General features: G+C 43.2%; 1 protein-coding gene across 3 annotated transcripts in view; it reads right to left on the bottom strand.

Annotated features, from left to right (window-relative positions):
• Positions 1-295: 295 nt before the first annotated feature.
• Positions 296-22739, bottom strand: part of WIF1 (WNT inhibitory factor 1) — an 81894-nt gene continuing 59450 nt past the window's right edge. The window contains exons 5-10 of one of the 3 annotated variants that reach the window (XM_019543283.1): positions 14379-14474; positions 12054-12149; positions 10757-10852; positions 5801-5896; positions 5094-5189; positions 296-1123 (exon numbers count right to left, since the gene is read on the bottom strand). In XM_019543283.1, coding sequence (XP_019398828.1) covers positions 1002-1123; positions 5094-5189; positions 5801-5896; positions 10757-10852; positions 12054-12149; positions 14379-14474 — 602 coding nt within the window. In that variant the 3' untranslated portion in view covers positions 296-1001. The remainder of the gene's footprint in view (positions 1124-5093; positions 5190-5800; positions 5897-10756; positions 10853-12053; positions 12150-14378; positions 14475-22739) is intronic. The other 2 variants (XM_019543284.1, XM_019543285.1) reach the window with 2 other exon arrangements.

Raw genomic sequence — 22739 nt, 5'->3', positions numbered from 1 at the left:
TAGAATATATTTCTATTCCATAGCAATGGAAAAAGGCTGAGATGCTGTTGAGAGATCCAGTCAATTTTTGCAGAATTACTTGCCTTTGTCACAACCATCTCCTTCCAAAAACTTTGGAAGTCTTATTCTGAGCCCCAGGGTTAGGTTGGAAGATCTTTTGGGAATGACTCAAAGGACAGGGAAGCAGGAAGATCATGCCAACCCTTCCTTGCGATTTAGAAGGGATCCTGATGGTCTAAGGAGTACGTTGATGCAGCACATTCCTGGTGAAATTATAATATACCACAACCATCGGTACTCGAAAAACTAAAGCAGCATCTTTATTTTATCAGTAACAATCAGTATAAAAGGTTTATTACAAAAGAGCTGTTGTGTTTACAATATATTATGTTGCTTCAAGCCAATGCAAAAAAATCCATACATTATAGATCTACTTTGTTTACAATATATTATATTGTTTGAATGGCACTACTGTAATGTATTGTTAATACAGAACACTCTGCAAAATTGTAAAGACCAAAAGTATTATTGAAATGAGTTATGCATTCTTTTTAAATTAAGATTTTTTTATATCCTTTTTTAAGATAAAAATGTCTAAATGCACAATAGTAAAAATAACCCTGACTTATGCTTAGGTAAACTACCTCTGTAGTCACTGGACTGATGCAGGTTAGCATCTATACAGTTCTCTGCTGGGATGCTGTTTACATTTTGGAAATATTTGCAGCTACATAATTAAGAAGACAGGTTTAAAACGTAACTGAAATATAGTACAAACACCATCCAAAGCACTGAAACAAGAAGCCTATATAATCGTGCTAAAGACGTATTTATAAAACTTAAAAGGAATAGTAAATATCAGCTCAGTGGTTTATAATGAAGCTAATAAAATTCAGGCCAGTAATCTTAACTGTAATGAACAGCATTTTAACATTCAACACATGAAAGGTTAATGAAGGCTGTGAACTTTGTGTAACATAAAACGTTTCAGATGTCTGAGTTCACCAGATATAATTGGATTCGGGTGGAACAAGCCTCTCTTCAGCCTTTTTAGGTGAAGGTGTGTGCTGTCTCTGCTTCGTGCCTGTTGGCCTCAGGGCAGTCATAATGCTGGCTCCATACCCTGAAAAATTATCCAGTTCAAGTGAAAACTACAAAAGCTGGCTGCTGGTACATTGTTAATATTTCAAATAGAAACCGTTTTCCCCATTTGAACATAAGGGTTTTAATGCACATCCCACAAGTCCCCACATGAAAGAATGAGGTGCCATGAGACAGAAGTTAATCATGAAAAGATGCACTCTGTGGCTTTTAGAGCAGGGTGATCTTATCCCATGATCGCTGCACTATTTCCTTACTTAAGACTAGAATACAGAACTGGTTTCACACATGTCCCACTCATGTTTGATGGATGGAGAGTAATATACAGTCATTAGAGACCAGCTTTAAACCAAATTATTGGTTTAGTTATTGGCCATCAGTTTCAACCTGTGGGGAGTCAGTGTTAACAATGTAAATATTTTTTGTTTAGAATACCAAGAAATAGAATAGCAACAACAAACACCTGGAGAATAAATAAATCCTGTCTGACACAGCAGCTTTGTTGTTGAAAACAAAATGCGAATTACAAGTATTCATGTTATAACTCTTTCTTATTTTATTTACAAATGTGATTACAAATGGGGAAAAGACTTCGAAAATCCAAATCTTAAGTTAGTGTTCTATTTTACAAATTTTCCTTCAGGAGACTGCTTTATTGCAAAGCCATTCCCTCAATGTGTTCTTTTTCAGCATTTTCTTTTTTAACTCTGTATTTTTATAACTTTTCAAGGCCACTGATATCACCATAGCTTGCCTTTCTTTGAGATTAAGTGTGAGCCCCTTCTCTGGACTGGGAGAGATTTGGTTTTATTTGTAGAAGGTGAAATGCAGATCAGTACAAAGTGTCCTCAGCTCCAGTTTAGTTCTACTTGGACCCTTAATACTGGGCCCCTTTTTGTTGTTTCTATGCTGGCAAAACTCTCCATGCAGTGAGAGTTTTGCCTCCATAGAAACTGCAGGACAATGTCCATTCTTTAAATCAACATGTTCATTAATGTTGGTTTCAAAGCCTTGGAGCTAACACTAGTGTTCAAGTACAGCATCCTGGTGGTAGAGCTTTCATACTATGCAGTTTATTTTACTTGCATGGTTAATTGCTTCTTTTGGGGCAGTAGCGTGTATATTTATTCACAATAAAGAAAAAAGTTCACTTGCTAGCTGCTGGCTGAACTTTACAGATGTGTTTCTGAAAGATGGTATCAAACCTGGTATGGATTTCCATACACTTTTTTTTTTTTTAAGCCTATAAGGCATGTAGTACATTTACTAATAGACTTATGCCTTTTTTTAACAGGAGAATATATAGGCAAACAAATATACTAGCCAACTACAGAACAGATTCCGGAATCTTAGTTTTACAGTATAACCTATTCCTGTTAGACTGTTTTAGTGCTTTTATAAAAACATCCATAGTTATTTTAATTCATTTTAACATGATGTATAGGTCCTCTAGCTAATGAATCAGTGGTGTCAACTAATGCTCCACTAATGGAGCTATTCTTTCTTCTCAGTTCTGCTGTCTGTTGGCTGTTACTGGTAATTAGGGGTGTGCAAAGTGGGCAGTATCCAATTCGCATTGGGATTTGGCCCGATTTGGGGGACAGTAATTCGATTCACTGATTTACATCAATCTCCTGATTCAATTCAGCTAAATCTGAAGATTTGATTCTGATTCAGAGATTCAGTGATTCAGCCACAGACACAATTTTATATGTTTTTTCTACATACCTCAAGGTACCGGGCACGGCTCGTGAATGCTGAGATGGTGGGGCAAATGGAGCGTCTCATGGGAGCACGGGGGAGTCCCCCACGTGCTTGGCAGCAGACCCGGAAGTGGACCAGATGTACTTTCAGTCCACTTCCAGGTCTGCTGCTGAGCACGCGGGAGACCACTCTTCCCTTCCCCCCCCCAGTTTCCCGGGTTGGTGATCGGCTGCAGGGGGACCTTGGGTGCTCCCCCAGACCCAGGAGGCACCAGTTGCCAAGCTAGGGGGTAGGGGAATCCCCACACACTCTGCGGCAGACCTGGAAGTGGACCAGAAATACTTCTAGTCCATTTCTAGGTCCACCGCCAAGCACCCTGGGGACCCCCCTGCGCTCCTGTAGGACTCTTCATCTGCCCCACCTTCTCAGCATTCACGAGCCGCCTGGTACCTTGAGGTACATAGAAAAAACATATAAAGCTGAATCTATGACTGAATTGTCGAATCTCTCTGAACTGAATCAGAGGCTTCCAATTAGATTCAGAGAGATTAATGGGTCTCCTGATTCAATCGGATTTGGAGATTTGGCTACTGAATCAGGCCAAATCTCCTCTGAATCAAATCAGCAACTGAAGCTTTACACAGCCCTACTAGTAACATAGCTCCTATTTCACAGTCTTGTAGGCTGTTTTAACTCTAGCTAAATGTTAGTTCAGATGAGGAAATAACTTTCAGTGAAGCACTGGCTGCACTGTTAAGATGCTCAAGAAGGCTTGTGTTTTATGAATCTGAAAGAGATGTAAACCTAATTCTAATGACAACAGGACCAAAGAAACAGCCTCTCTTGATTATTTGTGTGTCTAGTTTGCTGGGGGGGTTTAATATGTAATGGCAAATGTATGATATAGCAAATTAATGCACATTTCAATAACTTACATTTGCTTTTGCTTCAATCTTAAACTGAATAATATCACCATAGGCCCCTCATGTATTAGCAAAGTTTCTAGTTCAGGGGTCAGTGACATTTTTGGGCAGAGTGCCAAAACCTCCCAAAATCTCGCCTTGTAAGATGTTGGCATGCCAGCGGTGGATGGAGGGGAAGCCATGATGGGCCCGATCCTTATTGTGGCAGTACATCCCTGGTCCTTTCCCCACCGCTAGTCCCAAGGCGCATGTGCACCCACTGCTGGCACCGTGCCGAGCCAAGGCTTCACGGACCCTGAAGCAACTGCTCGTAGCCTCTCCATTGCCTACTGTGAGCAGCCCAGGCTCCGTGGCCAGTGGAAGCGGCTTGCCAAGAACCTGGGCCGGCTGTGGCATTTACAAAGTAAAATGGCTTCTTAAGTCGCACTCTAGCATGTGCTGGGGGTTGCTAACCCCTGTTCTAGTTTATTTTTACCTACAAAAAATGTGTTGTGTTATATGCAGTGATACACCCTACCACCTGTCTCCCCCTTTTCAAAATTCTAGCTCTACCCATGTCAGAAATCTGTCTTAATAATTTGTTATTAAAGTAATGTTTGCCAACATGTAAAGCTGACTTTGAATTTATCACTTGGATGCATGCAGCCATATATATATATATGGCTGCATGCCATATATAAAAAAATCTTGTTTTTATAATTGTTCATTATTGATGATAAATTTTGGAGAATCCAAGTAAAAATTCACCACTAGTTTAACTCCATCAAATCAGCATGTGTCTACATATAGGCTCATAAGAAAGTGGGGCTGGAAGGGACCTCATATGTTCATTTACTCCATCCCCAGCTGTTGACCCTTGGGCAGGGTGGAATTTTACATAAATGCTCTTCAAAATATTTCTGCCATTTCAAAATTTCCCTTTTTTCCCCAAACTGTCAATCATCTCTAGAAACCCATACAGGTTGTTTTTTGTAAATGTATCTCCAATATTCTAATTTTCTGATCCAAAGTCCATTGAAGTCAATGGGAGCCTTGGAAGGCTCTGAAGCAGTTCTACCTTATGGGCAGAATATAAGCCAGGTCATTCAGAAATTGTGCTAGTATCCGTTTTTAGAATTCCTAATAGATTAATGTAAATAGAGTAGATTTCTGTTTTATTCATTGTTGTTATTATTATGCAGCTTAATATAGCACATACTGAAAATGTTTGGGATAATGAATTATTCTTGTGCCTTTTTTTTTTTTTAATGAACGGAATATTAGCTGAAGGGACTGTTTTCATTAGTGATTATCCTATAGCTTTGAACTAGTCATTTGCCCACAGCTGAAAACTTGTTAGAGAGCCCAGTATGTATTCTCACTTACTCTTGTTGCAGTGCCTTCCATGCCAGCCTTCTTTGCACTGGCATTTATTAGGTTCAACACAGGTTCCATACAATCCACAGCCAGGTTCACAGACTGCTGCAATCAAGGGGGAGCATACATTTATCACTTTCTTGATATTCCATTCAGAGACAGTTACCCAATTCTTTTCCAGTTAGTCTTTGGAATATGCTAGTTTTGGCATAGGCCAGAGCTTTAGCTGTGAATCTGTAATTGTAAATTGACTGTGTACCAAGTTCTGAAAATTACTTGTACCAATACTGAAGTAAAAGACCTGATTCAGCTCGCTCTCATTCTAGTGCAAATCAGGACTGACACACTTGAAATCAATGGATTTACACCAGAATAAGTAAGAAGAGATTAGGTAGACTATAGTTGTGTTCATAAAAGGCAGATTTCCAGTAAGATTGTAATATTACAAGGTCTTTAAGTTTTATTATCTTGTAACACATGCCTGATGATATTAATACTGATGTGTTATTGCTTTAAAGAAGCTCATAATGTTGAAAAGTTTTAAAAATAAGTTTTTGTTGCACTGCTCCTTTACCTGTACTGTATAAAGCATGTCCAGGAAGTAAATTAACTTGAACAAACCTGGCAGCATGCAACATACTGATATTACTAAACTATATACTGTGTTGCTATGTTATTGAACTTATAAGGATTGATGGAGTGGATTTAGAACTTACGCTTGGAACAAAGATCTCCTTGGTAACCTTTGGAGCACTTGCATTTATTTTTACCAGTACATTTGCCTCCATTTCGACATGGCTGATGACATTTGCCTAGAACAGGAAGTGTGAAAACAGTTATGTTAATATTCCATTTTTGTTCAAAAATAATTACAGAGGGAGAGAGGAAGGTCACTGTTTTAAACACTGTTTGTGAAAAACTTGGTGGACCATGTTGATCAAGAATCTTTTCTGCACAGTATGGATTTGGTGGAGGTGAACTCTTCTAGGCACAGATAAGCTCTGCTTTTTCAAAGATTCATGTGAGCATGTAGGTAGCATGAAACTGAGGCCAGAAATGAGCATGGCCAAGGGCTATGTTTCGATACAGGTTTTGGGTGCACTTATACCACTGTGATTGTGGAAATACAGTCTGCCATTTCTCAGAACTGTCCCTGTCCCCATACCTGCCCAGGAGAGAGACCAGCTTTCTGCAGTTAATAACAGGGAGTATTGATATGGACTGCAGGCAGCTGAGCAGCACGCAGCCCTTGTTTACTTGGAAGATAAAGAAGGACATGGGGGAGATTTTAAACAACAGAGCTCCTCAAAAACTGAACAAATGTTCAGTGTGGGACATAAACAGGCTGAGCCCAGGGATACCATGGTTTTGTAGAATTTGCTACAAGACCCATTCCACACTGCTCCACAAACTCAATTTTCACTTTTAAAAAGTTTCTCGGTCTCACAGTAGTGAAGAAAAGCTTGGAAAGGAGACCAATTTAACCAATGTTAAATTAAGAGCTGGTTGAGAATTTTTCAATGAAACAGTTTTGTTTTGTTTTTCTTTCTGGAAAACAGTAAATTGTGTAAAACAAAGCTTCTTGTGGGAATATGCAAATAGCCAGGATGAATATCCAGTAGCTGGGGCACATACCCACTTCGGGGGAGAGTCAGATTCATGTGCATGCTCCATGTCGGAGATTTGACTCGGGTCTTCTATATCCCAAGTGAGTGCTGCACCCCAGAAGTTTTTTGGTTTCTTACTCTCACATTTTATCAATGAAAATTTGAAAGCTCCTGGGGTAAAATGGGATTTTTCAAAAGCTTGTTTGGGGTGATAAAATAGTTTCCTGTCCATGCTAGTATTAATATTTGGCAGAGTTTGCAGACAGCCTGAAACAGGAACAGAGAACTGCCTCATTTCACTTTTTTGGGAATTACTCTGTGTGCTGTACTTGCACATAAAATATCAACCCTGTTAACTATTTCTCTGCTGATTTACTGTAGCAATAATACCCAGTTAAAGGGCTAATTTCATCATTACAAAGTGACCCTCTAGATGCTAAAACCCCCTCCCCAGCTGTCAAAACCCCAAACTACTGAGATGCATGCATATGTTGTCAAATACAAATGGAACATTTTTCTCTAATATATAGATTGTAGCAGCCCAGAACCAAACTTCATTACTAGTCTATAAACAGTCCTGCTGAGGAAAGCTGCCACATCAGTACAGTTTCTCTGCAGAAGTGCAGGGAAAGTGAACACTTTTAGTCATTCTGATTTACAAACATTTGCACTTAAAGCAATTACTGGCTGAAGGGTAAATTGCTCAGGAAATCTGGAGGCCATCTATCCTCATTCTCAGTTTGAAATGTGGAGAATGTAAGAAAAATGTTGTGATCTTTCAGACTGTACTATGTTACACCAAGGATGCATTTGGCCCCAGCCCTGTTCGATTAACTGTGGGCTAAAATATTTTTATGGAACAGAGCAAAGGCTAAATGCTATCCACAGATCTGTTGGTGGAACAGAATCTAAGAGAGGGAAATGGAAAAAGTGACAGAACAATTGGTGAAAGATGGAGAGGAAATAATAAAAAAATACTATACTCTAGGCTCAGACTGAAACACTAATTAGAGGCAAAATATAACTATAGTAAGAAGAAACCTGGAAGGCTTAGCAACTGCTTGTTAGTATTGTGAATTAAGGTTAGTAAATTTCCCAGGAGTCTTAGTGACTCCACTGTTAGAGGAGCACTCAAAATCTTTAAACAATATATAAAAAAAAAAAATATCTTTGCAATTCTCTAAAGATGGCTTTCTGCCTATTGCAAAGCTTTTCTCCCCCTGCTTATTCCAAGACCTCCATGACTGAATGTAGCTGGCTCTGGATCTAAGAAAACAGAACGAGGGTTTTTTTCTTCTGATGTTTATAAGCCTTGACTAGCATTTTTTCCTCAGTCTCCCACTGCTCCTGCTGGTACGGTTCAGGCAGACGGGCAGTATTTAAGCAATCATGAGCCCAGCCCTACAGACTGGTTGTGCCTAATTTTACTCCTTCCCATTGAACTCCATGTATTCCCAGCTTAAGTCCCAATATATTTTGGTCCTCTTTTCTTGGAATTGATTTACTGCTTGGATTTTATTTTAAGCCACTTTAGCCAGGTACAGACATTACACTTTTACTGGTATAAGTGATTGGAAACTGGTCTATACCTGTTAGAGAACGGAAGTTCGGCTGGTTTAAAAATGTAAGAACCATGTAACTGGTCTAAGATTTCCTCACCTCCTCCTCACTCCCCCACCCCACCAAAGGGCAAATGTGTGTTTTCGCTACTAATCTAAACTAAGATGCTTACAGAAAATTGCATAACTTAGATACTGCCTCAAGCTTTTTGAATGTCTGTACCCAGCCTTCATGTTTACTCATGTAAATAAACCTGCACGTATACCAAAGTTTTTGAGGGAGAAGACTACATAAGCCCTGAATCGAGTTAGCTGACACACTGGTTAAAATCCAGGGCTAGGTACAGACATTCAAAAAGCCTGAAGCAAATCTCAGTCTAAGTTATGTGGTCTTCTGTATGCAGCATAGTTTAGATCACTAGCGAATGGAGCACCACCCTTTGGCCAGTTGAGGGGAGGGCAAATCTTAAACTGGGTTCTGCCATTTTTAAACCAGTCTGTGTGTGCTGAACTTCTGTTCTGTTATGGGTATAGACCAGTTTCTGATCACTTACACCAGTAAAAATGTAATGTCTGTACTGGCCCAGAGGTCAGGGTGTATTAGAGCTGCTGCTACCTCTGGCAAAGATGCATTACTGGTAGAACAACAAAAGTTTAAGGAAAAAATGTGAATATGGTCCCAGCCTTTGAGGAATGAACATGTGGCAAGATACAATTTTAAAACAAAAAAGGAGGCATGACTCAGGGGGTCCTGTTTAAGACAGTTGCATTCTAGACTGATTGAACTGTGACTGTACCTATTACCAGGTAACTGAATACTGTGTTTTTACAAGGATGAATCATTTTAGGATATCAGATCAGAGATTTGATTTTCAATAGTTGGAGGTTTTAGAAATGCAAAGATTCTTATACCCTGTTAGTGGCTGATTAACTGAAATAGCCTTTTATGTTTTCTACTATATGGTTTTATAATTTTTTTTAAAAGGCTGCTGACAAAGGGTACACATTCCTCAAGCTCTGAGTTAAACTGACCATTTTCATTTGACATTATGGGACTTCTTATGTGATTTGTCTGGAATGAGGGAAGAAATTAGATTATCAGTGTTGGATTCAGACTTGATGGCAACAGGTGCAAATACCGTGAAAATCCATGGAGTTAAACCTTAGACTAAGTCTGATTTTTTTTTTCCAAATAATTAGCTTGTAAGGAACAGATACTTGTACCATCACTGTGCTGGAAGAACACATATTTATTTACATAACAACAACACAACCTTACTGCTGTTGCTGATTTTGCAGCTGTTTCAGAACTAGCAATCCATAAAGCATAAAACAGTAGAAAATGTTTCCCAGACTGTACCTGCCTATCAATATGGTCAAGAATTGACATACTGTGCCATGTTTTGATCCTTTTTCTTATTTGCCTAGTTATTTACTTATCTTCTGATAAGTGTTTGTTGAACTGTTTGTTGCACTTTATTTGCCTGTGTTGTGTGGGATTTGGGGGGTTAAATTTCATGTACCGAGAGGTGCATTTATTTCATGGAGTGCATGACTATATGGATGTGAGACAAGCTAAGAAAAAAAATCATACATATACAAAACCAAACCCCTCACCTTGCTCATGTGGATAGTCCCACTGAAACTGCTGAGCTTGCTTACATGAGTAAGAGGGATATTCAGCACTGAAATTTGTTAGTGGACATACAGTGCAAAAAGTATAATGTGTGTGTATATTTTCCAAACCAAAACACTGACACTCTTTCTAGGAATGGGGACGACTAAATTAATTCAGAGTTGTGAGAGAGTCCTTTTTAGTGAGATCAAATGCCTGACAGCTGACCTCCCAGTTTTGTACAGCACTGGCCACACCTCCATCCCCAGCTTTATGTAGAACAAGTTTGATTGACTGCAGACTAAAATATTCTGAATGGCTTTGATGCTAAGCTGCTGAAAATAGTAAGCCTTTTGATGTTGAGCACAAGAATGTTCAACTTGCCACATAAATGCAACTTAATACTGCAAGCTGAAGCTCTTAGCCTAAACAGTCCTCTGCCCTTTTTGCTTGAACTCCTCCAACAGCAATGGATATCTCCATATATCCCTTTCAGAATGTATGGCCTTAGTTCCAGTCTCACATGTGTAGGTATGAATTGCTATGTATTTTGAAAATATCCACTCCATGTAGATTTGCCACACTGGCATGACCAGACAGTGGTGCATGAGTGCTCAGGCTACTGCTGTGCCCATATTGTACTTAGAAGAAGAAAAAAAATGAAAAGAAATTAAGAATGTACCTTAATGACCAAACAATGATTAAAAACTCATCAGTTAGAAACAATGGGGAAGAACGCATTCACAATTCTGAATTGACTTCTGAGGGCCCCAGCCTGCTACTTGATAACCTCAGCTGTAAACTAGCACAGACGTGTGTCACTTGATCTTTCAGACACTGTAAACAGAACACACTTTAAGTCACGTGAAACAATGTAATGTGGAGACTCACTAATTTCACAGTGGTCTCCTTCAAATCCAGAAGGACAAATGCATTTTCCTAGATAGAAACAGGTCCCTCCATTGAAACAGGCTGTTGTGCAGTTAGCTAAAGGAAATAAAGCAAAATAAAATTAAAATTAAATTTTGGATGTAAATTATTTTGACCCTTACCTGTACAACTTTGCATTGCCTGGCCAAAAATTATGTAAAGTAATGTTTAAATAGCTGTATTAATATATTTCCACGTAGGTTATAAAGGAATAGTAAAATGCACTAACAGACCTGTAATGGCTGATAGACACATGCACACACATAGTTACTCTCCAACCCATTTCATGTCATACTCCAAATTAGATAAAGCTTGTGCTTGAACATCTGGGATTCACATGAATCTAACTAACAGTTTGATGCCAGTCAGAATATCTGGAGTATTTACATTAGATAGTAGGAACAACTTTCTACATTTCCCTTACTGCAATTTAAGCCTTTTACTTCTGTCCTATAATTTGTGGAAACATAAAACAATTGTGACCTCCTATATAACAACAAGAGTTAGACACCATAAATCAGTGGTTCTCAGCTCCTTTATACTCAAGGCATTCAAAATGAGAGTGCTCAGCTTTCACTCATTTCTTGACTATGAAAAAATTAATAAAGAAATACGTCTGTTACAAAGCACTTAGAAAGGCCACAACAGGTCAGAATACTTTTGATAAACTGAGAGATTTCAAATAGGAATACATATTATCTTGCCAATAATGTGTAGGTGTTTGCATACCTAACAGTGTTAATATTGCACAGCACCTTTAAAAGGAGCTCACAGCACCACAGTGTGCTGTGGCACCCCAAGTGAGAATCACTGCCATAGATGATATGTAGGGAGACAGTTGTGCTTTCTGCAATCTGTGACATTTTGTCAAGATTATAATATAACTGTTTCCAAGTGTATAGCATAGGTACAAATAGTTAAACACAGTGCTATTGCATTTGCTTTCTCTTACCTTTTGTAACCAACTTTCCTAGGAATATGAATGATTTTTCTATAAGTATTATGCCTGTGTCCTATTATCTCTCCCTTGCTGTCCTATTGAAGCTTCCAGGCTCAGGTAAGGTTCTCAAGTTTCTTTACAGACGGTATTAAACAACCTTTAAGATTATGACTTTAAGCTGATTATTCGCCTAACACTCCAACACCCTCTGCCCACCACTGAGAAGAAAATTACATGAGGGACAGTTGAGCACAGCACAGAAAGGTAGCAATAGGTAGTTTTAAATACGCAACTTACAGCTTTCAATTCTACAGTTACCTTTATCACAGTTGATGCCATAGAATCCAGGTGGGCAGATGCACAAACCAGGTGTAACACAGAGTCCACCATTCATGCAGCGGGGTGCACATAGAGCTAATTTGGAGAGAGTGAATGCAAATTACTGGGAAACTTACCAAAAATGACTATAGGATTGTATATTATAATTGAACATTCACAACAAAACAACCTTCTGGTGACCGTACCAAGTGTGCTACAATATAATACCAAACGTGTTCTGGTAAACTATGCCTATTAGTATATTAGGAGGGCTGACATTTGAAGAATGCAAGAAATTTGAAAAATGACTGATGTTTTAATCTTAAATTGTAAATATTTAGACCAAAAATTGCTCCGTATTCAAATTACTCCCAAACTGGAGGCTACAAACTGACTGTTTTGGACTCCTGTAAATTCTTCAGTTGTTTTGGTGAAGAACCAGCCAAACGCTCAGTCACTTGCGTCTATGGATTAGGTCCATCTCGCAAAGTCTAGGCCAGGGGTAGGCAATGTTTTTTGGCCGGATTGCTGAAACCCCCCACAACGCCTACCTTGGAAGATGCGGGAGTGCTGGCATGCCAGAAAAACAAAATGCGGGCAGGGGGTACATAGCAGGATGCCCTCCTTGTGCCCCTTGCCCCCACCCAAAGCCCCTGCCCCCGAGCCCAGGCTCTGTGGCTGTCAGCAGCTGCCCAGGACCTGGGGCAGCTGCAGACCTCTGCCGCCTCGGCCGCACGAACCGGCAGCGCTCCCCGCCGTGCTGCCCTCGCCGCTTCCGCAAAGCGGCGCCGGGACCGCGCAGTGCGGGGCGCAGAGAGCTGCCGGCTCCGGCTCCCCCGTGTGCGCGGCTGTGCCCCCGCCTGCAGGGCAGCGGGGAGCCGGAGCCGGCAGCTCTCTGTGCCCCCTGCTGTGCCCCGCAGTGCCAGATGCCGGCACTGCTTTGCAGGAGCGGCGGCGAGGGCAGCACAGCGGGGAGCACTGCCGATATGCGCTGCCTCCCCGGGGCCGGGCCGGGCCGGGGCCGGGAGGCAGCAGGTGTTTGCAGCTGGCCCAGGTCCTGGGTAGCTGCTGACAGCCCGGGCTGCTTGCAGCAGGGCTTCCACGGGAGCAGCCCGGGCTCCGTGGCTATCAGCAGCTCCCCAGAGCTGCGGTTGGCTGCAGCTAGAGGGCTACAAACAGCTGCTGCCCTTTCACCCCGGCTCCAGACTCCAGGAAGGCAGCAGGTACCGGCACTGCACCCACTGGGGCCAGGGCCGGGAAGCCAGCAGCTGTTTGTAGCCTCCCGGTTGCAGCCGGCCCCGGCTCTGGGCAGCGGCTGATAGCCACGGAGCCCGGGCTCCGCCCAGCAGGGCTTGCAGCATGCCAGCTACCTGCTGGCAGCAGCCCAAGCTCCTGGCTGGCTGCAGCTCCCCAGAGCTGGGGTTGGCTGCAGCTGGGGGGCTGCAAACAACTGCTGCCTCCCCGGCCCCAATGCATGCCAAGGAAAATGATCTCGCGTGCCATGCTCTCAGCACGTGTCGGGGGTTGCCAACCCCTGGTCTAGGCCATCCCATTGTGGTTACAACATAATCCAGCTTTTGGGGAGATGTCATGGAGCGGGGGTTCAATTCATTATTATTCATTATTCATTATTGCCATAATTAACTTTCCAGGGATACCTGCAGAACTAAGTGAGATGAGGCTGTGGGGGTGTCTTGTTGCTAGAGGCTCTACCTTTTCCTGGAGCTCTCTGGAGCACTCACAGGAAAGGCAGTGGGAAGCATGAAGAAAATCAACAAGTATATGCAGCACTTCACCCATCATTCAATACCTTCCACTACCCAAAATGGCCCCTCTCAACTAATGGAATAAAAAGGGAGTATCTTCCCTAAGTATTTTCCTTTCTATTGTCCAGCTGCTTGAGACACAGCTTCAGCATCTACATTAGATATTATCTTCAAACAACAAATGCAAAACAACCAGAATGCTGCACTGTGTTTTCCAGCTAGTCTTCATTAGTAGAAGGATTTCATTTAATCTCTTGCCAGATTGTTTTTCGCGATTAGGGGACTCTTAACTGTTGGTGATTTTTTTTTTTTCCATTGAAAAATAGCTGCTCACTGAAGGATTTCTTTTTTGTTTACAAGTCGGCATTTTCATTAAGCAATTGATGTTTTGATTAGCCCTCAGCTCCTAATGGTAGTTCACATATGTGTTTGGATTTAATATATTCAGATATCTAGCTACACGTGAAAGAGGACATTCCAACTGCAAAGAGTACCATGTAGTAACTGCTCTTGTATCAGAACTATTGAGGAAAAAATATTGAGGGAACTTTTTAGTTACCTTTCTCACAGTGAGGTCCATAAAATCCATCTGGACATTCACACACATGCCTTTCATTGCAAAAACCTCCATTTCTGCACCCTCCTGGGCATTCAGCTTCATAAAAAATATAACATCATTAATCAGATATGAACATTTTCAGTTATAATGCCAGTTCCCACCATACCAATACATCCTATTCACAGACCAGGGAAAAATAGATGGCAACAATTATCAAAATTGAGACAATTATCTACCAATATGTGTGGACCAGTAGGAAAATTCTGATTCAGATGAAAGCTCAGCTAAAAAATTCCCCATAGGAAATCAACAACATTTTATCTACAAATACAACTGGCATCATATAATTAGTTACATTCATGTAAGTATGATTTATGCTTGACACTGATATTCTAGTCCTCTGTGCTGTTCTATGGGGTAAGGAATAACATAGAATCCAATAGTGTATATAGAAATAAACAGTCAGTCAGTACATAACCTGGAGCATGAGTGCTACGCTTCTCGTGAGATATGCCACTTACTCAGCAGGACAAGCTTCAGTTTCTGGGTTGATTTAATGTATGGCTGGAGGTATTAGGTGTATCGCATTAACCATTATACATTAATCTAATTACTATTAAAATGACAATGTCATGGATTGCAAATGAAGGAATCATTCTCCAGGCTGGATGCCTGGACAATGCTCACATATCATCATCCAACCCTCACTCACATCCCAAATATCTACCACATACTATTAGGCACTTGGCAGCATTGGCTAGGTTGTATAGCTAAGAGAAATACATCTGGGTATCATCAGCATTCTAAAACATCCTATACCATTGAGCAGGAGGCAGCACAAATTGGAACCCTCTGGGACCACACAAAAATAAGCCCTCAGGGCTGAAGAGCAATTGCTCAAAGATCTCTCATAGATAAGAATGAAGCCACAGAGGAGTGGCCCTGTCTACTTTCATTAAAGCAAGCCAACAATGTCTTGTGATCAGCGCTACTAAGAGCAGCACGCAGCTCTAACAAAATTAGGATGGTCATCTGATCTTTATTTATTACTGAGAAGGGACTAACTACCTGTGCAGTCTTTTTCACTATACCCAGGTCAGTTCTCAGAAGGGTAAGTATTAAAGAAGTCTATCAATACTCTGAGATGTGTCACATCATAACATTATCAGCACCCTTAACTCAAATTGGAATATTCTGAATGATAGTTGGCCGAAGAGAGTAACAGTGCGTCTGAAAAATCCTTCCTTAATTGCTAAAGTCTGTCAACAGTGGTCCCAGTTCTCTGCTGGCCCTGAATGCCTTTACCAAGAAATGCAATGACACCTTAACTGGATTCAGGGAAGATGTACAACCTTCTTTTGGTCCGGTCAATCTCCTGAACAGCAAGCACTAAGTTGAGTTCAAAGTTTAAATATTTACAGAGTTTACAAAGACTATTTTAATTTTGCTGTGAACAGTTGAATACATATAAATGCGGATGCACCTGTCTGCATGAGATACTCATGCAGCCCATGGAAATGCTGAAAACTGATTCTGAATAATTTTTAGAAAGTTTTGTGCAATTCCCCCCCCCTAATATTGTAGTCAGGTGGAATGTATGATCAGCTGGAAATGTACAGATTTACCCTTAGATAAATTTCCTTACTGAAATAATAAGAAAGGACTAAATAGAACTACAGGTAAGCTTTTAAAATTATAGACAATATTCTTTCCTCACTTACAAAACTCCAACACTTTGAAGTCAATAGGAACTTCTGGGTGAACTGGCAAGTAGAGAAAGTGAAAAAAATTCTACTCTTAGTTTTACTGTTGTGCAGGAGTGAAATTTGAGGTCCTCAAGCAAAAGCAAGCAAACTGGAAGAGAAGTTAAATTTAAATATACTATCTACATAGACTGTCAATGTATGAAATAGAATGTATGGTTTTAAATGTGAAGCTGTTTGCAATAGTAGTAATAAGAGTAAAGGCTTTTTGTCTTTGTTTCAACATTATATTCTAGGATTTTTTTTGGAAATGTTTTTCTCTTTGTATACAATGCAGAGCTGCTATTCATTATAGAGAATATATGCTTAAACAAATACCATTTCAAACAGAGAAATAGAAAAACATTATTTTTTGTGTGGCCACCTCTTAGCCACAACAAAGCCTCCCCTTTCCCACAAAATTGCTCCTTGGTTTTCCCTACTTCCTTTACTGGGGGCCCTTTCTGACTAGCTAGGAATAGCTAGAAACAATGACCCAGGGCCCAGGCAGCAGCAGATATGAATGCTGTGGCTTTATGACATATATGTCTTGGGATCTTCTCTTCTCCCATAAAGGAGTTCTTTTAAAGGAAACAAAAACAGTGTCTTTTATGACACCACTACAGAAACAGACTACCAATGAGAACATTTCAATTTCTTCCAATAGCCATCAGAAATTTTGCAGCATCCATCTCAATAAACTAAGCACAAGAAGGAGAAGCTTACCTTCACATAACCAAATATAGGCTGGAAGACACTGGCACGATAGACACTTACATGCCCCTAAGAGTACTGTCTCTGTTGTGTGACCATGCCTCATACTCAGGCTCAAGAAGTGAAAGATAGATGACTATTTAGTCACAGAATCCCCCAGGAGTAATATGGGTCTTGTCACACAGGACACTTAGTATGTGATAAATCTTGGAACGTCGTGTGATTAATGTTAGAACGTGTCCTGAGCAGGCTCAAGGTAATGTTTACTACAAACCCTAACATGCACAGCTTGTACTTTGTCACCAGAGACCTAGCAAGCAGGCATCGCAGCATACCATGCTAGAATGACTTTTCCCCAATTTTATGATGGCAGCCAAAAACAGATTAACATAGAGTAAAGCACTGAATGACTGCCTGTCTTGCTGAGGGCACCAGTGCCAATCTCACCTTGACCAACTGTCCCAAGGACAATCCCAGGAATCTCCAGAGACCTTATGGAGATGATGAGTGGTGGAACTGAGTGAATCCTTGCCTTGGCTTCTCTAATCCACAGACACTTGATGATCTTGTGGCTCAAGCTCTTGGCCCTGGTGAGGTGCTACTTTGAAGACCATGATGCTGCCATTGGCATCATGCTGGCCCACTTGCAGGAAGGACAACATGATGCTGTACAAGCCAGGGTGTTGCAGGCCTAGTATCAAATGCCACCTTGTTGCTGCTGGACACTGCTGGTGGGTTTGGACTGGTGGGAGCAACTTGTGCTTGATAACTGGGATGATGAGCAGCAGTGGCAGAACTTTAGTATGTTCCATAGCACGTGTGGACCTTTACACCGAGCTGGCTCCCTGCTGCCGTGCCAAGACATTGAGCACTGGCACCCTATGTCTGTCAAGAGGTGCATAGCCTTGGTGATTTGGAAGTTGGCAAAACACTGACAGCCTCTGTTCCATCACCAACCAGCTAGCATGGGGTTGCACAACAGCAACAACAGTTGTGTGTGAAATATATGATGTCAGACTTGAAGAAGCCAGGGCCTCAGTTCCTCTGGCTTGGGGACCCACAGGAAGTCATTGCTGGGTTTGAACAGATGGGCTCTCCAAATCACATGGGCACCAGCAGTGGGAAACACATACCCATTCTGTGCCCCCCTCATTTGTACCTCAGATTACATAAATTGCAAGGGGGGTCTTTTCTGGTATACTGCAAGGAGTCATGGACCTCCAGGGGAACTTCACTAACATCAATTTTGGGTGGTTGGGCCAGGGACACAATACCTGCATATTCAGGAACCCTGGTTTCTGGTAATGGTCAAGCTAGAGTTTACTGTGAGAGCTCCCACCATGAACTTGGCTGCCTGTTACTCCCTTGATCATCGGGGACGCAGCCTATCTGCTGCTCCCCTGTTTCATAAAGCCATACAGCAGCCAGCTGAACCATAAAAAGGAGTTTTTCAAATACTGGCTGAGCAGGTGCCAGATGGTGGTGGTGCATGTCTTTGGGCACCTAAAGGTGTGCTGGAGGTCCCTACGGGTTCAACTTGAACTTAGGCTGAGGAACATTCCTAGCTTTGTGGCCCCTGTATGCATCCTTGACAACATATGCAAAGTGAGAGGAAAAGCCTTCCTGGAAATTAGGCCAGTTTTGGACCGACACATATGGAGGAGAGCCCCTGGTGCTCTGGATGGTACCCAGAAGAGCTCCTGGCTGAACATCCCAGACAGAACCACCTCCAGGCTGTTCTGATCAGGGAAGCCTTGGTCAACTCCTTTCTGGGACAATGTTCTGCCAGATGGAAGGGGGGCACAGGGGACCTCTAAGTGATTGTCAGTCCTTCATTCACTGTGCTGTACCTTTTAATGTGCTTCTCCAAAACATCTCAGTACACATCTTTCACATTAACTTTTGCCTTAATGCTCCCTGTTGTGAAGGACTGGAGCAGGGCAGGGTGGGGGACCTGGAGAGGGAGAAAAAAGATTGGGCACGCTGGAAAACTGATGGGGGAACTGAGGTCCTGCACTGGGAGTTTGCAAGAGCTGGCTGGGAGGGGGAAACTCAGGAACTGGGTCCTGAGCTGGGAGTTCATGAAGGTTGGCTGGGAGGTGGGGAACAGAGGCTGGGTGGGTTGGGGTTGAAAATGACTTGAGTGGTGGCCTGGACCAGAAGCACACAAAAAACAAATTTCATAACTGTGAAAGCTTTATTTCTTCAAATACACTTAAAATAAACACTTGAAAACAAAAACCATCTCACAAGCAACTGTGATAAGCTTAAATTAACACTGTGCAAACTGAGATGAGTGGGGTACTTTCAGGTCCATCCAAATCCTTTATCTACAGGTCTCCTTGCTGGCTGTGAGGGTCCCTGGGAGTGCTGTGGCATAGGAGTATGCTCCCACCCCAGTCAAAGCTGGATGGCTCCATAGAGCTTGACAGCTGCATGGGTAGATCCAATTCCACACTGCTGAGGAGCTGGATGGGGGCAGACAGTGCCAGGGTACATCCTTCTGTCTCATCATTGGAGTTCAGGTACCTTTCTGTGGTGCTGCCTCCCTACTGCTGGGGTGCTGTCACCTCCTGTTGTTTCAGAAAAGGGAAAGGCTGCCCCTGCCATAGCCTAGACCTGCTGCCCAGACCTCCACTCCCTGCTTGGCACCCAGCCATGCCAGCAGGTATACGGTTCTGACTGGCCAGCGTGGTTGGAGTACGGGGTGGTATGCACAGTGTGCCTAACCAGCCTCCCCCTGCTCCACTGGCCATTTTGAGGCAGTTGCTGGCCAGGAAAGGGTGTGGGAGGATGTATGGGAGGCAGCCAGTCTTCATGGTAGCCCAGGCTGGTGTTAGACTGGTGCCATTGCCTGTGGTTGGGTGTGGGAGGGTAGGTGACTATAGGTGTTTGCAGCCCTATAGTCATGACATAAACATACTCTGCAGCAGCAGTAGCCATCCTGTCCAGGAAGGACTACATGAGTCTGCAACAGACTGGAGGCATGCATGGATCTGGAGGGCCAATTCCTGGACCATCTCTGAGCCTCTGCATCTGTTCCAGGAACTGGTGGTCCTAAGCCACGAAAGTCTGCTGAACACTTCTTAGCAGCTCCTCTGACCAAACATGCTGGTGCTCATGGGCAGCAAGCCAGCTCTCAGTGGCATCAGCTCTCCATGTGAAGGATTCCATGAACTCCTCCAGCATCTGATCTTGCTGGTCCTGCTGGTGTTTTGGTTACAGGATATTGTCTGAGTGGGACTGCCCTTTCATGTCCTTAGAGCAGCATCAGTGCTGGAACTTCCAGAGCTCTCCCAGGCCAGAGCAAACTCAGAGGACTGAACAAAATAGAAGTGACTTTGAGTGTACTTCCATGGTTAGCAGATAATTTGTGTCAATCCTGGAATTCCCACACATACAGTCTTGACAGGTGCACAGACAACACTACACTGACAGCAGGGCAGACCTTGAAATTGCTACCAGCTTCTAAGATATTATGAGGGAAAGCCAGTGTGTTTTACTCTCCCTGCTCACTTCCATGAGTAAGCAGGATGAGAGGAGAACTGTACCATGGTAAGCAATCTCTCAGATATCTACTTTCAGCTAGCTACCATCTCCCCCAAACTCTTCCCTCCCCACAGTTGCCCACAGGTGGGTGGGGATCACCCATTAGAAAGGCACCTTCCTACTACATTATCTTGTCTGTCCCTGTCTCAGCACATCACTTCTCTGGTTGGTATCTCCCTGGCAAGAATGTTTCGGCAGCACAGATCTTTTTGAGCTTGCAGGTGGCAACCCTACTACTAGGGCCCTGGTACTTCTGCAAGCTTTTGTGCCAGCACTGGTCCTAGAGACATGGAAGAGCATAACTATTTGTGATGGCTCCCTGGAAGGAGTAGTGATTCCATGGAATGTACGCTGAGACTTTGGAAACTTTTCTACTTCTGTATTACTGCTTCATAGCTCTGCCAAGCATCCTAGCAGTAAAAGCAGTGATCATTCTCATATTGAACTAGGATAATCTTGCCCTCCTCCACACCCTACAAAGCTCTCTTGAAGAATGATGCCCAGTCCTGTGCTCTGCCTGAATGCTCTGAGCCCACTGTCACTGCAACCCTGAGCTATGAAGAGGACCTGGAATCCCAAAAGATGACAACTTTCACTGCCACCCAAAGTGGCTCCATCTAGTATCGGTGGGGTGACAGAGACAGCTGAAGTGACAGTGATGACAGTGTTCCCCAGCAGCAGACTCATCTGCACCTGGCCACCACAGAGGAGCATATGGGACTACCACCAGCCATACCACCAGTGTCTTTGGAGAGTGAGGATGCAGGTTGACCTGGGGTTATGGTTTATTCTACATGTCCCTCCTCTCAGAGATTTGCCCCCTCAGTCACCCCTCTGATTGTGCTCAGGTGCACCTAAATAAATGCTTTAAACAGTGCGTTTCTATTAGTACCCCAAAATGCTGTCCAAGGGCTGGACCCTGGTGTTGCAGGGGGAGCTCTGCTAAGCCCACCCTAGATACTGGCATGCAGATTTCAACCAGCATCTACCAATATGTGTGGACCAGGGGGACATTGGCCCCTTGAAGCCCATCAAAGTACCCCAGTGCATGTGGGATGTCCAGAAACAGGGAAGGGGCTGGCTGTGAGCTGCCGTTTCTAAGTAGGGTGGTCTGTGGGGTGAGGCAGGTAGACTGGGTTTCCACTTATCATTTTGCATGTATGGATTAACCCTTAACTAGGGTTAATAATAACTGGCCCAGCCACTAGGTGCCATAACTGGCTCCTCAAGCCTTAATGTGCCACTGACCTATGTACAATTGCCACAGTGTAAGCACCGGCCACTAATTCTCATCTCGTCTGCATTGTGCTGAACACAATGCCCACAGTCTTCTGGTAAATTACAGGGGTGAGGGAGCAGTGTGTATTGATTGCCAATCCCACACCTAAGAACTTCCTGAGTCCTGAGTCACCACTCAGCTATGCGCCACCTCCAGAGGTCCAAGCACCCCACCAGTAATCTTTTCCCTGGAGTTCCTGCTGAAACGTACTTGTAGTTGGTCTAGGTTGCCCATGTCCACCTGCTTGATGAGTGTCTTGTCCAAGCTGTCCCCATCTTGTCCATCCTGTGTTTGAGTCTGGGTGGGGACCAAGTCCACTGAGCCGACATCCTTGTGCTCCGCCATGGCTTTTTTGGTAGCAGGTGGTGGAGACAGAACTCCACCATCATTTTCATTGTTATCATGCTGCATTAGGCCTGTGTGTGTTCAGTGCATGGTGTGGTGGAGAGCAAAAGGATGGTCCTCCTCAAGGATGCTTGAAAACTCCTTGTAGAAGGGGACCACAGTTCTTTCAGCACCCAAGACCTTGTTGGTGCCCATACCCTGAATATACTGCAACTTCATGCACTTGACTTTAGTGTGGATCTGCTGCCAGTTCTGGTAGTGCCCTTGAGCCACCATCTGGGCTGTGATGTGCTCGTGGACCATCTTGTTCTGTTGGTTGTCTGTTGTGCCCTGTTTTCTCCTCTCCAGATGCGGATTATTGCACAGGCTCCAGGGGCCCCTTGGGTGTCTGGGTTTCCTCAGGAAATGGCGGGTTTCCCCTTGCAGGTGGACAGCATTCTTGCCTGCAAGGGGTCCTGCTTGGAGCTGCTGGGAGTGGGACTCAAGGGGTGCTATATTCATGTGCGTGGCTGCATGCATGCCTATGGCCAGTAAACAGCCAGGTCAGCATGGAGAGCAGCTCCTTGCAGTTAAGTCTCTGGAGGGGAAAGGGTATGGGGAGGGAAGGGGCAGACCAAGGCCGCCATAGTGAGTGAGTGAGTGGGACAGGGACTGGGGGTGCTGCCCAGCCAGGGTGGTACATGGGATCCGGGGCCAGGGTGGGGAGTGGGATGGAACCATGGGCGGCTTGTC

This window comes from Crocodylus porosus, unplaced genomic scaffold (genome assembly GCF_001723895.1).
Source record: "Crocodylus porosus isolate Cpor-Errol unplaced genomic scaffold, CroPor_comp1, whole genome shotgun sequence".
Classification (NCBI taxonomy): Eukaryota; Metazoa; Chordata; order Crocodylia; family Crocodylidae; genus Crocodylus; species Crocodylus porosus.
This window is presented reverse-complemented; position numbering and strand designations above follow the sequence as displayed.